At 47.2% G+C, this 14,326-nt stretch overlaps 5 protein-coding genes across 5 annotated transcripts; 2 read left to right on the forward strand and 3 right to left on the reverse strand.

Moving 5' to 3' along the window:
* Window positions 1-680: 680 nt before the first annotated feature.
* Window positions 681-3,295, reverse strand: DFJ58DRAFT_807196 (uncharacterized protein). Its single transcript, XM_041391226.1, has 3 exons — window positions 2,290-3,295; window positions 1,881-2,239; window positions 681-1,820 (listed from the first exon to the last, which is right to left on the reverse strand). The coding sequence occupies exons 1-3, from the start codon at window positions 3,217-3,219 to the stop codon at window positions 797-799; spliced, it is 2,313 nt and encodes a 770-aa protein (XP_041239743.1). The 5' UTR covers window positions 3,220-3,295; the 3' UTR covers window positions 681-796.
* Window positions 3,296-4,189: 894 nt separating this feature from the next.
* DFJ58DRAFT_807198 (armadillo-type protein) lies at window positions 4,190-8,689 on the forward strand. The gene is made up of 14 exons (XM_041391227.1): window positions 4,190-4,609; window positions 4,730-4,833; window positions 4,887-5,315; window positions 5,365-5,690; window positions 5,745-5,885; window positions 5,940-6,104; window positions 6,154-6,328; window positions 6,385-6,640; window positions 6,694-7,249; window positions 7,298-7,450; window positions 7,500-7,683; window positions 7,730-7,989; window positions 8,043-8,541; window positions 8,595-8,689. Exons 1-13 carry the CDS (start codon window positions 4,377-4,379, stop codon window positions 8,256-8,258), a joined length of 3,198 nt encoding a protein of 1,065 aa, XP_041239744.1. The 5' UTR covers window positions 4,190-4,376; the 3' UTR covers window positions 8,259-8,541; window positions 8,595-8,689.
* Window positions 8,532-11,513, forward strand: DFJ58DRAFT_732233 (Cullin; the record flags this gene model as incomplete). Its single annotated transcript, XM_041386147.1, has 12 exons — window positions 8,532-8,541; window positions 8,595-8,620; window positions 8,675-8,689; window positions 8,740-9,083; window positions 9,143-9,476; window positions 9,527-10,036; window positions 10,086-10,175; window positions 10,224-10,502; window positions 10,551-10,844; window positions 10,899-11,159; window positions 11,219-11,356; window positions 11,409-11,513. 12 exons carry the CDS (start codon window positions 8,532-8,534, stop codon window positions 11,511-11,513), a joined length of 2,406 nt encoding a protein of 801 aa, XP_041239745.1.
* Window positions 11,514-11,713: 200 nt separating this feature from the next.
* On the reverse strand, window positions 11,714-12,370 carry DFJ58DRAFT_807203 (uncharacterized protein; the record flags this gene model as incomplete). Its single annotated transcript, XM_041391228.1, has 4 exons — window positions 12,349-12,370; window positions 12,170-12,301; window positions 12,036-12,120; window positions 11,714-11,984 (listed from the first exon to the last, which is right to left on the reverse strand). A coding segment is annotated over exon 4 (227 nt), but the record flags the coding sequence as incomplete, so codon positions are not given.
* Window positions 12,371-12,438: 68 nt separating this feature from the next.
* DFJ58DRAFT_707637 (uncharacterized protein) lies at window positions 12,439-14,247 on the reverse strand. The gene is made up of 11 exons (XM_041383762.1): window positions 14,120-14,247; window positions 13,937-14,056; window positions 13,856-13,881; window positions 13,777-13,806; window positions 13,634-13,715; window positions 13,514-13,583; window positions 13,443-13,464; window positions 12,952-13,380; window positions 12,813-12,894; window positions 12,635-12,754; window positions 12,439-12,576 (listed from the first exon to the last, which is right to left on the reverse strand). The coding sequence occupies exons 1-11, from the start codon at window positions 14,202-14,204 to the stop codon at window positions 12,524-12,526; spliced, it is 1,119 nt and encodes a 372-aa protein (XP_041239747.1). The 5' UTR covers window positions 14,205-14,247; the 3' UTR covers window positions 12,439-12,523.
* Window positions 14,248-14,326: the final 79 nt, after the last annotated feature.

The raw sequence follows: 14,326 nt of genomic DNA on the forward strand, positions 1-14,326 counted from the left end.
ATCACTGATATATCCCGCAAGATGCCAATGCTCGAATCCGGTGTTATCGTGCAGTGCCCTTGGGCACGCTAATGATCTGGTACAGGTCTGTATTGAAGAGCATACACCTTGCTGTCAAAGGCACAGGAAACTTATTTCTCCTTGGAATCCCAATTTTCATTCTCGCACGTCCCGGAATCGTTAAGAAATTTGGCATTTTGGTAAATCACCGGACCATTTGTTGACGCTTGCTCAATGCTATCTGAACAAAACAAACAGAGGGTCAGTATTATACTCTGAAACCGTGGGCTTTTGAAAGGCAAGTGGTCTGTAAATTCGTAAAACATTGGTTTATGTTGAAGTATAGTGCCGGAAGGATAGATCGCGGTTTTGTCTAGATCAAGTTGCCAGTTTATCCAAGCAAAGTTTCGGAGAATTATCAATTTAGGAATGTTGGAAATTGCCAGAATTGCCGTACTATGGCAAACTATGCTTCGTAATGATAATCTTTGGGCAAGAGGCACTCTATCTTCAGTGCTGCGCCCCGGAAGCAACTTTTAGAACATTCCGTGATAGGAACAACCAGCCTAGGATCTTGAGCTGCTCTTGAGAGAAACCTCCTTCCGCCAATAATTCCAGTCTTGGTCGCTATCATCATTGACCTCATAAATAGTTCATCTTTCGGCTTAGAGGTGTCAAGGTAAGGTAATGAACCAATACGACCAGTCGTTATTCAATCATACATCAATCTTCATACATAATATACACGTCATACAACATACCATAGAGTGAATGAAATCAGTGACATAACACGCTTTCAATAGTAAGGAGTATGTGTTAGCCACCCGCCAGCGCACTTCTTCGAACGAGCCCCTCTACAATTCTTCGCCTTATTGCAACCCCTCCTCGTCCCCGAGCGCCTCTGTGCGCCACGCATCTTATACATCTCCCATTTCTCCCTCGATTCAGCCCAGATCTGCTCCATTTCCTCTGTGATCTCCTTGGCTTTCCCTCTGGCACGTAAAGCACGGTCCATGAGAGCATCCCCAGCTTCATGGAGCCACTTCGCCCCATTGTCCTTGAGCTCCTTTGCACGACGCTGCGCATGCTCATTACGGGCATTAAAGGCATCCATGATGACCTCAAGCTCTGGAGCTCTTTGCTCAAACTGCACTGTCGAGTACTGGATAAGCGCATTAGTTTGGGCAAGCATCACATGAGCTTGTCGGGAAATGGCTTGGACGAGGGAATCGAGAGCGTCAATGATATCTTGAATATCAGCGTTGACAGCAGCGAGGACAGCAGGCGCATGTGTGTCCACAAATTTGGGAAGATATTCCTGCAGGAAACTCAGGCCAAGAGTAGATGACACGAGTGCAGACGAAGACGGAGTTGGCACTGCCTCTGCCACATGAGGCTTTGAGGGTGTCATACTGGGAACGACAGATAGTGAATTGGTGCTTCCTTCAAGAGACATGAGGGAAGAAGTCGGACGAAGGATGACATCCTTGGAAAGCTTTAGCTTCTCCGAAAAGGAAGACGCGCTGCGGAACCCAGATGTCAAGGTCTCGTGGGAGATAGAAACTGATGTGGGGTCTGGGTTGAATACTGAGAGGGCGAAGTCTTTCAGAGAAGAGTGGATCGATATTGCTGTCGACTCGGTCTTTACTGGAATCGATTCGTGCGAGCGATTAATGACGGGGTGGAGGAGTGCCCAAAAGAATGGCGTTGAAGAGGCCGATGCCACGGCAGTGGTGACAGGGGTCGGGGTAACTGCAGGTGCAGCACCTCGGAAAGTGGATCCTACCATAACGCCAAGCACAAGCGACACCATGGTAAATCTTGAATCCAAGAAACAAAAATGTTGAGTGACATCAGTGGGCAATGGCAGCAGGACTTACATTGTGAGAGTATGAGGCGAATTGGTTGAGAGCTTGACCGATTTCTTCTTACCACGAGAGAAGATGCGATCAAAGGCACGATATGCTCGATATGGGGGAAGACTTTCAATCACATCAGCATTCACAACGCATGGAGCAGTATCGCTAAGCCGAAGGACCCTGTCACTGGGGACATTGAAGAGGTCCCACGCCTCCTGCGCAGAATTGCGGATCGCATCCTCAGACTGAAGACTGTCTATGGCGCATGGGGCAGGAACAAGGACAGGAAGATACATTGCATGCTCTGGGAGCTGCAGAGACGAGAATGGAAGGAAAACGATAGCCAAACTTGGATGACCTGTGGAAAAATCGGCTAATGGCTGCAGGGCGTTGCAATTAATCTTCCGGTGAAAAGGCGAATCAGACCTACGTCTTCCTTGTCACCTTGCGTCCGGTCGATCACTGTGATGATGCGGGGGTAAAAAAGGCTCCTGTCCGTTCTACCCTCGATGTGGAGTTGTCGGACAGGACCGTCCATCTCCTCGAGAGGTGTGGCAATGGTAAGACGAGCACCGCGAACAACCTTCTCGAGAAGTGTGGACACAAACGACCATTTATGCGGATAATGAAACCCATAGAGTGAAACATTCAGGTCAGAGTCGAGTAGGGCAGACACTGCATCATCAATGGTTATGGGTGCTGAGGAGCTTCCAGGAACGTGAGACAGGTCCGGTCCTCCCGGGTCCGTGATATGTACGGTGACATCGGGGTCTGGGCCAGGGAACATGGCACCAGAGGAAGGCGATAATATATCCTCGCATAAAGTGCTGGAGAGCTCTTCACGGGAGCTAAAAATGGGATCTGGGAAGGACAGGCGCAGATCGCGCGATGAAGTAATCACAGTAGATGCGTGAACCGAGCTTGAGCGAGAGGAGCTCAGAGTACTGATCATACTCTGATCTAGACCCTCTTTAACACGTTGCTCTTCTGTAACATCACCGACATCCTCGTCAGTCGAAGTAGTAAAGTGGCCTTGATTGGAGGTGAGTGGAGAGCCGGACAGGCGGACGGTATCGGGTGCTAGCCCCTCGTCGGCACTGTCTTCAATTAAGCCTTCCCAGGCATCGACGTCTCCGTCTCTGGAGCTTCCGTAGCTAAATGATGAGCGTCCTGACCGCGAACGTGATGTGCGTCCTTGATCTGTTCCCCTGGACGAATAGATGGAGTCACTATCAGACTCACGGCCACTGGCAATATCGAGCCACTCAGAGTCAGATAGACTTTCTACTTCAGAAAGTGTTGAATTGTCAGTGGGTTCATGTGTATGGGCAGGCGAGTGCTTGGGTTCTACAGGATCCATGGTGATCGTTCAATTGAAAGGGGTGGAGGGCTTTTTATTGCCGCTTGCACGCTTGATTGGCTCAATTTGGGTGAAGTAGGCAGGCCACTCTCACGCAGCATGGCTGCGGTCTTTAAATATTTAAATTACCAAGACAGATGGGGCTATGCAGCGTCAATGATTGAAAACCTCTCTTTCAATGATACTGCTTGGAGGCAGAAACCTTCGAGCAGACTGTCACGGTTCTACTGATAACTGTCCAGGACGTACTGATTCCGATGTTCTTATGTCTGACTGGACCGTTTAGAGAACATTCGGTCCTCGACTCACATGTGAGTCATACACAAGGTACTAAGCTCCAGTAGCCACACGTTGAACATGCGTGGCCGAACACGTAGACGTGTCGTGGTCTGCATACTATAGGATCCGCAGACTAGCATGTCTCCCACAGATCAATCCACGTTGACACGCTGTTGAATCTGCTAGGTGATTACCTTCGTGCAATCGTGGACGTCCCAGTCTCCCTAGTCTCCCCCAGGCAGCCCTTTCCAGACGAAGGGAGACAGTCATTCTTTCTAATAAAGTGGATGCTTTCGTTTTTAGAAACACTCCTACGCAGAAACTGTTGATAACCTTTCAAGGGGAATTTAGCTCGCGCATGGCGACTGTGAGCCATCATAACGTCTCGACTCGTACAAGATGGATGGTGCGCCACTTTCAGCACCTTGTAGGAACGCAACCCCGAGAACTGGTCGATTTCGGGGATCACAACACGGAGATATCATGACTATTCTATGCACTGATTTAAAGACTATGATTTGGAAGAGGAGACGCGAATATAATTGTGTCCATACCGTCAAAAATCGTATACTTACATTGCAACTTCAATTTACCCCTGTGCAGATGACGAGAAGCTGGTCTATACGTAAGCCACGTGATGCGTTGGAAGTCATAAATTTACACTGCCACTGCAATCGTGATCAGCTACTAGAGTCACCACACGAGCAAATATTGGCCCGGCTTGCGACAAGCTTGCAACGTTTGCTTTGGACAATCTGCTACCACCCCCGCTCATCTTCCAAAATATCTGACTTTCATCGAATCTCCTCGCGTTACAATTCAATTGACCGCGAGCACCCGGGGACGTGCTGTATCTGGTAGACGATTCGGCTACAGCAATGGAAGAAGAAATTCACCGTTATGTGGAGGCAATTTGCATTGCGTCTGAACCCTCGCAAAATCATCTCCACCAGCAGGCCTTTGAGTACCTATCCAACCTCCGCCAAAATGCGAACGAAACGTGGCGACTGGCCTTGACAGCGTTCACGGGCGCGACCCCGGAGGGTAATAAATACCCTGAATCAGTCAGATTCTATTCTTTACGCTTGTTAGATGAGTTCCTTGACAATCGGTAAGTGATTTTTGTTTCATTTGCAGGAAAGGCCGCGTTAAGAATATTAAATATGAAAACTCGCCTTTATTTTCCATATAATGAAGTTGGAATGACTCTGATTTATCGCTCGTCTTACAGGTTCGAACCTCTTGACGAAGACTCATTTCGTACTCTGCAACAATCCATGATATCTTATGTACATTCTGAATATGTCTATGGCTCGGCTGAATCTAATGCATCATGTATGAGCTCGTCATACATCGATCTTTTCAGAAACATTCACAATGACTTGCAGATCTTCGCAACAAGTTTTCGCATACACTCACATTATTCTTCCTATGCACATACGTCGAACAGTGGCCAACATTCTTCACCGATCTTTTCTCTCTCATCCGTCTCCCCGAGTCTCCTTCCCAGCCACAATTCAATCGCCACGTCTCGCTTCTTCTTTTCCACCTCATCTCAGAGATCTCCGGTGAAGTTGCAGATCAAACAATCAAGTCTGCGAGGACATTCAACCCTGTTCGGCATACACGAGACTCTCGTGTCAGAGATGCTGTCCGAGAGCGAGATGCACCATTGATCAATGAAGCGGTATTGACGATCGTTGTTGATGGGACGGAACGGTTAGCGGCGCTCAGAAAAATGACAACATCTTCGCCCGAGCTTTCCGAGGCTCTAGAGATAGTCGATTGGGGTATTAGGACGTTTGGTTCGTACGCAGGTACGAGATCAGTCGTGACCATCAGACTTTGTGCTGACGATACTGACAGGATGGATTGATATCAATTTAACTATCACACCCATAACTATACCTCTCTTGTTTTCACTGCTCCCTGACCCCAATCTTGCTATTCGCCTTGCAACATCGACGGCCTTGCTACGCATTATAGCAAAGGGTCTCAAGGAACCGGAAGACAAGCTGCAGCTTGTCAAAGTATTGGCCCTCGGTCAAGTTATCGACGCGCTCGAATCAAAAACACGTGCGGAACAAGTTGCACGAGGATCCAACGAAGATGAAGGGGAAGAGTCTTACCGAGAGGCCCTCGGTCGCCTGCTGAATGTCTTGGGCCTTGAGTTGTCAAAATTGACTGAGGTGGTAAGTTTGACCTTTGAGCTTTTGACACTTCAGCGGGCTAATGATTTCGCATAGGAATGCGAAAAACCTGAGGTTGCGGCAGATGCTACACGTCTGTTGGAGCAGATTTTACCCGTCATGTTGCGATTTATGTCAGATAAATATGATGACACGTGCTCGACAGTATTTCCCTTGCTGCAGACTGTCCTTGCAAGCGTGAGTCCATATCTACTCTGACAAACTTTGCTGCAAGACTGATTGCTATTTCAGTACAAGCGCTCCCGGAAAGTGTCCACGGATCCACTGGAAGAATCGAAACGATCATTCCTCGTATCTTTGCTCCAAGTCATTATGCAGAAGATGAAGTGGGATGACGAGGAAGATCCTAGCGATTTAGACGATGATGATTTTAGTGCATTTGAAACCCTCCGCAAGGTTGCTTCGATATTACTTGCCACTTCTAGCCCGTTGACTTTCTTTGCAGGATCTCAGATTGTCGATGGATGCCGTGTTCACAATTGACCAAGACCTTGTCACTAATGCGGTCAGAACACTGTCTTTGCAAACATTGTCTGCCTATCGCAGCGGGGTGTCGCTGAATTGGAATGACGCTGAACTAGCGGTTTATCTCGTGTACATTTTCGGCGAGATTGTGAAAAGTAGGGGATATCTTACTGTGACTACTCAAGCCTCATCTCATGACTCAATTTCACAGCGGGAGGAAAGGGCCGTGCAGCCTTTTGCGTCGCTCCCCTCGTGCCAAAAGAGAAACGTCGCGAAGTAGATTATTCTGAATATCCGTTAACCCCTCATGGGGAGATGTTACTGGCTCTGGTACAGAGTAGTATATCTGCGTTCCCTCACCGCTTAGTTGCCATGCAGTTCTTTGAAACTGTGGCCCGTTATGGAGATTTCTTTAAGATCCGCAAAGAGTGCATTATGCCAACACTCGAGGCTATTGTTGATGCTCGGTAGGCACGAACTGACATGCGACGGTGTTACACTACTGATATACATGGTTTAGAGGACTCCACAACCCAGATAGCACAGTTCGGTCGCGGACATATTATCTTTTCCACCGGTTCATCAAAGAAAGCCGAAACGACATTTCCGAGGAACTCGCAGTCAACCTCGTGCAGGGCATCAGGGATCTGCTAACCATTCAAGTAGACCTACCGACTCTTGATAGTCCCGATGACGATCTCTTAGCGGAGGCGATAAAAAATCCTGGATTGTTCGACTCGCAGCTGTATTTGTTTGAAACTTTGGGCACACTCATATCCTTGGTGTCAAAATCTTCCGATCAGCAAGCAAGCATGTTACTCTCGATCGTGACACCGCTACTAGATGAGCTTTCTTCAAATTTGACAGCGGCAAAAGGGGGGAAAGATCCCATTCCAATCCTTCGCATTCATCACAGCATCATGGCGCTCGGCAATGTTGCGAAAGGATTTCCAGATTATCCTTCTCCGGTGCCGGAGGGATATTGTCTTCCATCGTTAGACGTGTTTCGGCAGGTTGCACAGGCTATTTTATCATGTCTGGAGGCCATGAACGTTTTCAAATATGTCCGCGACGCAGTGAGTTGGTGTTTTGTTCTTGACACATCCCAAGCTGATCATCTGCAGACACGACATGCGTTTGCGCGAATCATCGCCACGACAGGATCCAGTGTTACTCACTTGATCCCACCTTTGATGGCCAACCTTCTTGCACAATTCGAACCCTCTGAGCTCGTCGACTTCATGAACTTCATTGGGTTGCTGATTCACAAGCTTCAGGTGAGGATCTCGCTTACTTGTGCATTCAAATCTGACTTTATGCCAACAGAGCGAACTTTTCAATGTTTTGGACGAGCTCATTGGACCTCTAAGCGCTCACATCACCCAGCTGCTCAATCAGCCCGTCACAGGTACTGACGACAGTGTTGAACATGCAGAAACTAAGCGTGCCTATCTGACGTTGTTGACCAACGTCATGTCCTCCGATCTTCATGACATTTTTATCTCTGATCGTAAGTTTCCGTGTGACTGTTGTGGGTTAGTCTCAAATTTGTGTAGGCAACAAAGCCACTTTCGAACCTCTGTTGATCAGCATGAGTCGATTGGCAGAAGATATTTCAGACTCGAGTAGCCAGAAATCTGCTTTCGCATTCCTTAGTCGCTGTGTTCAGGTCTGGTGCCAACCAGCTACAGCAGCTGACGGTCAAATCCAGGGTGTACCCGGCTTTGAGCGATTCGTCTACGAACGTCTCGTTCCCACAGCCTTCGTAGTGCTTTCATCGCCCCAGTTTAATATCAAGGATGGACAGATGATGGTTGTATGTACCAATGTAGCATTTGCCGCCCATTTCATATCTAACATCTGGTTTAGGTTCTATTGGAAATTGGCAACTTCCTCCAGATAGTCTGCAAAACTAGAGGACAGGAAGCACAGGATTTCTTTTTGTCTGCCTTCCTTCCTTCGCAAGGTTGGCCACCAGATACCGCCATGGAGTTCACAGGCAAACTTCAAGACCTTGATAACAAGGCATTTCGGAAGTACTTTGCTGATTTCGTTCGTTCATCTCGATCGCAGGCTTCCTCATAGCATGTCGGAGTGATTTTGGTTTCTTGTTCATTTGTTTTAGTAATTGCATCCGCATTTATCGCAAGAATATCACCCGTTTGTCATGTTTTCCGTTCGAAGTTGGTTGTGAGATATTTGGCGACAGCTTCTGGTTTCAATAGAGGCAAATATTACAGAAATAGAAGTCGGAGAGTGATACCGGAGTACCATTCAAGAAGGAACAAGTAATTGATCCTCCTTCTATGGTCTGCCTCAAGGGGAGCTTACAATTACTGCTGAGCTACTACGCGAACGATGGCTTCTAGTGGGTTACGAACTTTCGAATGTAGAGAATCTACTGAGCTGGTTGATTGTCAGCACGCCGCACGGTGAAGACAAAAATCGTGCGTGTTACATTCCGTCAGCCATTCATTCCTGACAATGAATCTTTTGGATAGAAACCGCCCCGCAAGGTAAGCGATTTGTGAAACAAAGGCTGCTCGCAACTGATAAGCGATCTCAGCACGAATCAGAAGTATCATTGGATGAAACTTGGTCCCGCCTCTCAACGAATATTCGTGAAATCCATAACCAGAATGCATCAAACCTTTCATTCGAGGAGAACTATCGCTACGCCTACAATATGGTGCTGTATAAGAATGGTGCTGTATTATATAAGGGAGTCTGTCAACTGGTGGCGGAGAACATCGACAGATTAGCACAAAGCGAAATCATTCCTGCTTTTCCCAGTGGTAGCAGCAAGGATCCTGTGCAACAAAGTCAAGAGGGAGAGTCGTTACTGAAGGCTCTCAGACGTGTATGGGATGATCATACTGGCAATATGTCGAAGCTTCGAGATATTCTCAAGTACATGGTGAGCATTCCATCGCCGTATCCACTAATTACTCACGCGGAAACGTCCATAGGATCGCGTCTATACAAAGGCTAATGATTGTCCCAGAAATCTGGGATGCTGGCCTAGATATCTTCTTGAAGCACATCATACGACCCCCAATACAGGACCATGTCACCTCCGCAGTCCTTAGCTTAATCCAAATTGAGCGTGACGGATATGTCATCAGCCGCTCTGTGGTGAAGGAGTGCGTCGACGTCCTTCTGCAGCTGAGCGTCGATCATGATGCCAAAACCGTCTACAAGCGGGATCTAGAACCAGCTGTGCTTACAGCCAGCGAAACATTCTATTCCGCTGAAGGTAAACGACTTCTGGAGACTTGTAATGCACCAGAGTATCTGCGAAGAGTATGTGATCTTTCCACTCAAAGAATTCAGGTTATCCTCATGACATGCAGGTCGAGGCACGTTTCGATTCAGAACAAGCGCGAACGTATCATTACCTCTTCTCCCAAACTGGTGTTCCTCTCCGAAAGATTCTCGAACGCCATTTATTAACACATAATCTGTCGAGTGTTATTGGCATGCCCAATTCTGGTCTCGATGTCATGGTAGACCTCGATAAATTTGATGACCTCAATCGCTTGTACCGTCTATTTCTCATGGTTCCTAGCGGAATGCCTACCCTAAGAAGGTCGTTCAAGGATTCAATCTTACGGAGAGGAAGAGAGATCAATCTTGCTTCCGCGAGTATTGACACTGGCCAAGACGTGGACGATGGTGACCTTAATGACGCTGAAAATACGAAAGGAAAAGACAAGGGTCAGGGTCGCACTGCTACTGGGCCTCCGACATTGACACTGGCCCTGAAATGGGTACAGACTGTGCTCGATCTGAAAGATAAATTCGACTGCGTTTGGGCTCGGGCATTCGATAAAAATCGAGATGTGGAAAGCTCTTTAAATGAGGTCAGTGTTCTGTTCTGTAGTTCCTGTATATCCTAATGTGGGTGACAAGGCATTTGAAGACTTCATCAACCTAAATGAGAAAGCACCAGAGTACATATCGCTCTTCATCGATGAAAACCTCAAGAAGGGCCTCAAAGGCGTCAGTAACCCAACTCCCATAATTCTCGCGCTCATCAATTTTTTTCAGAAAACCGATATGGAGGTCGATGCTGTCTTGGACAAGACCATCACGGTTTTCCGGTACATAACAGAGAAGGACGCCTTCGAGCGATACTACAAGAATCATCTTGCCAAACGGTTGCTACTGGGCAGGTCGGTCTCCGATGATGCTGAAAGAGGCATGCTGGCGAAGCTCAAAGTTGAGTGCGGGTATCAGTTCACTCAAAAGCTGGAGGGCATGTTCCACGATATGAAGATATCCGCTGATACCATGCAAGCCTACCGCAAGTACCTTGAAGGCGTTTCAGTAGGCGCGGTGATCTTGTCTTACTGCTTTTATTCAATGGACTTTTAGGCACCTGAAGTGGAGATCTCTGTGACCGTGATGACGTCGACTTTCTGGCCCATGTCGCATTCTAGTGCATCTTGCGTTTTCCCCGAAATTTTAATTAGGGCTTGCAAGTCATTCGAGCATTTCTATTTTGCCCGCCACTCAGGGCGACGCCTCGCGTGGCAACCCTCGCTCGGAAATGCCGATGTTCGTGTTCAGTTCAAGGCCAGGAAGCACGATATTAACGTGTCGACATTTGCACTCGTGATCTTGCTGCTTTTCGAGAATTTGGCAGACGATGGATTTCTCACATACGAGGTGGGGGTTCTCACCAGCTTACGATGCTTTGATCTATCTGACGCTTTTGATCAGGAGCTGAAAACTGCTACTTCAATTCCAGATACTGAGCTTCAACGGCACTTGCAATCCCTAGCATGTGCAAAATTCAAGATTCTCAAGAAACATCCCCCTGGACGAGATGTTCATCCATCGGACTCATTTTCGTTCAACAATGATTTCACATGTCCAATGCAAAAGATTAAAATCAGCACGGTGTCCGCCAAGGTGGAAACCATTAAGGAACGGAGAGAAACTCGCGACCGTATCGAAGAGGAAAGACATCATCAAATCGAGGTGAGGCTTACAGTCAATCTTATTATATCCCGTGAACTCTGACGTCCGCCCTTTCTTAGGCGTGCATCGTTCGCATCATGAAAGATAGAAAGCACTTGACACATAATGACCTCGTCAATGAAGTCACTCGACAGCTTGCCTCTCGATTCCAACCCAACCCTCAGAATATCAAGAAACGAATTGAAGGATTAATCGATGTGAGTAACATTGCTCATTTAATGTCCATGATCTAATCTACATCTGGCGCAGCGAGAGTATCTTGAGCGCTGTGAAGATCGCAAGTCGTATAATTATCTTGTGCGTGTTTGTGATATTAACATGTTTCCCCATCTCATCGTTGCCATTCAGGCATGAGGCATGGATTCATGACGACAAATATTATACAAGCCATCATAAGTAATGGTTCCTCCCGCACAGTTTGTGCAATCCCTCTGGATGACGAGTGGATTATTACATATTCACTAGGTAACGATGATTTACACTGGGTCGTGGAAGGACGACTTAACATGCTTAGGGTTGTACCAGCACTCCGACAGTCTCACTTTCCGCACACATTTTTTACAATGAAATGCATTGCTACATACTGCTATACTTGACAAAGCAACATGTAGGCTCTGATGGGAAACACGACCAAAGAGTAACCCTTGAAAGTGTGCCCGTCAGAGACTTTCGTCCTGGGTTAATTGATTTGAAGGTAACTTCATGGGTAACACCCATGAGCAGCACGCGCTCTGAATCTACACCACAACATGATGCAGCAATGCCCGCCGCGTACGAGCATGCACACCACCATGGCTGCAGGCCAAGGCACATGTCAATAACTAGCTGAGAAGTTGTCAACAAGATATCACAGCCTATTCGGAGATTTTGACTCACTGAAGGCCAGCTTGAAAAGGCTGCCAACAAACTGTCTGCAGACGAAGTAAACACACTTCATCCACCATAATTTGCCCAAAATCCACTGCGAAATTCATGAGTTTTGCTGAAGATTCCAACAACGTTAGACTAACCTCGATGCAGACAAGGGGCCACTCTGCCTAGACTGTCTTCCAAAGATCATCCTGGCTAACAATTACTATCTCCTACTGCCCGATACTTTCGCAGCGTAGGGACTAGCACTAAACAACGGCTTCATAGGAACACTGTAAAAGGTTCAGTCAAAGGACTAGAGTGCAGAGACATGACCAACCTCGTCCATGCCGAAGGGGTCCGGAACCAAAGGACCTAATAGCGATTCAGCTTATCTTATATGTAACCTGACCTTAGGGCAGGTTAGAAACACTGGATCACAGCCCCAAATACTTGATATGGCAAACACTTCACACAAACTGATCACGGAAAAAAATAAATTACGAAAAATATATCTAAAGTTCATCTCTATCACGGTGGCCTGATCCGTAAAATGCTTCGGCGAGTTCTACGAAATGCGGTCAAAACGACGAACAATACCATAGTAAGGTTGAAATATCACTTACTTCGACGAATGTCTGAGTGGAGTTCAACAGGTAGCACGACATTGTACTCTATAAAGAGGTCGCCAAAACTGTCTGTCTGATACAAGGGCATCCCCTCGCCCTCCATAGTTTGAACATAACCTGTGATTAGGTTGAACATCACCCTCATAGGCTAGGCGAATAAGCGATAGCAGCTCACCAGGTTGGGTCACTCCTTGGCGATCTATCTCAATGACGTGACCATCGAGATGCGTGATATTGCGTTGAAATCCGAGGAGTGCCTACATTTCAAGCAGGCACAGTAAGTTATCGGAGGAGGCGGTATCAACCGGGCTTACCTGGTCAACGCCAATGGTCTCCCGCCAGTACAGGCTGCTCTCTTTCCGTCGCCAAGCACCTTTCTCCTTCCTACTTCGCACTCTCAAAACAACATCGCCAGCCTCCCAGTCTGGGCTTTCATCTCCCTCTCCATCAAATACGATGTCATGACCTTCTGGTGTACCTGGTTTTAACTCCAAAGTATACTGTTGCGTATGTTCAACCACCTTCTCCCCTTTACAGTGTGGACATTGTTTCTTGATAACCCTTCCACGGCCACCGCAATCGTTACATGTTGATTGTGTCTGTGCAAACATGCCGGGGAATATTTGCTGTTTGAAGGTTTTCACGCCGGATCCACCACATCCTGAACAAGTATCAATGTCACCGTCTGAAGCAGCGCCTGAGCCGCGACAGTGATCACAAAGTATCTTTTTCCTCATGGTGAACTGTTGAGGGCGAAGTGTCAATTCGACTGAGTAACAATGTGAAAGACTAAGTCAAGACGAACGTCAATATTGGCACCTGTATACCTGCGCTGCTCATCAGTTAACCGTTGCAGAAATGCGGGGATGAGCTTACATATCTGCAAGTGAAACCTCGAATTCAATGACAACAGTTTGTCCACGGCGCACTTGCTGCTGTGTATTGACTGCATACTGATCAGCGCAAAGTGTTAGTAACTAGGAGCCGCAAACCCACAAGTACCACCAAAGAAGTTGGAAAATAAATCGAAAGGGTTGGCGTGATGTTGTTGTCCACCTTCGTGCGCTTTCAATCCTTCCTGTATGCGGAGCGCGTGTTCATATCCGAATGAATCTATAATGAGTGGATACTGAACTCACTTCACCATGCCTATCATAAATTTGGCGTTTCTGAATAATTTTGAGCGGACTTCAAGAAATCCTTAAGACTTTTGCGTACCGTGGAGTCTGAAAGGACTTCGTATGCTGATGTAGAATCATGAGGATACCATTCTATGGAAACGGGTGCAACTCGATTTACCATGAGCGATATGAACGAATTTCTCCTCTGCCCCTGGATCCGTATTTTTGTCAGGGTGATATTGCTTGCTCAGACGCTTGTATGCCTTGCGAATATCCTGCTCCGATGCATGTTTGGACACTGAATGCCGAGTATATCAGTTAGACGCGAGTCAAAACCAGTTGGTACACGCCTTGGACTGACGCTCAAGAACTTTGTATAGATCGGTTGCGCTGACAAGAACAACAAAAAGCAGCCATAGAATGGCTACGTGTGAAGCCAAATGCATTGCAGACCGAGGCCTTCAGGAAAGGGAGGGACGGAAGTTGGACAGCAAATGATTTGCAGCTGCCAATTTGCGGTACACGTATATCGCAGAGGGTCACGTGGCAAATAACCGACTTTCCTTTT

This window comes from Suillus subalutaceus (genome assembly GCF_016647625.1).
Source record: "Suillus subalutaceus strain FC151 chromosome Unknown DFJ58scaffold_120, whole genome shotgun sequence".
Classification (NCBI taxonomy): domain Eukaryota; kingdom Fungi; phylum Basidiomycota; class Agaricomycetes; order Boletales; family Suillaceae; genus Suillus; species Suillus subalutaceus.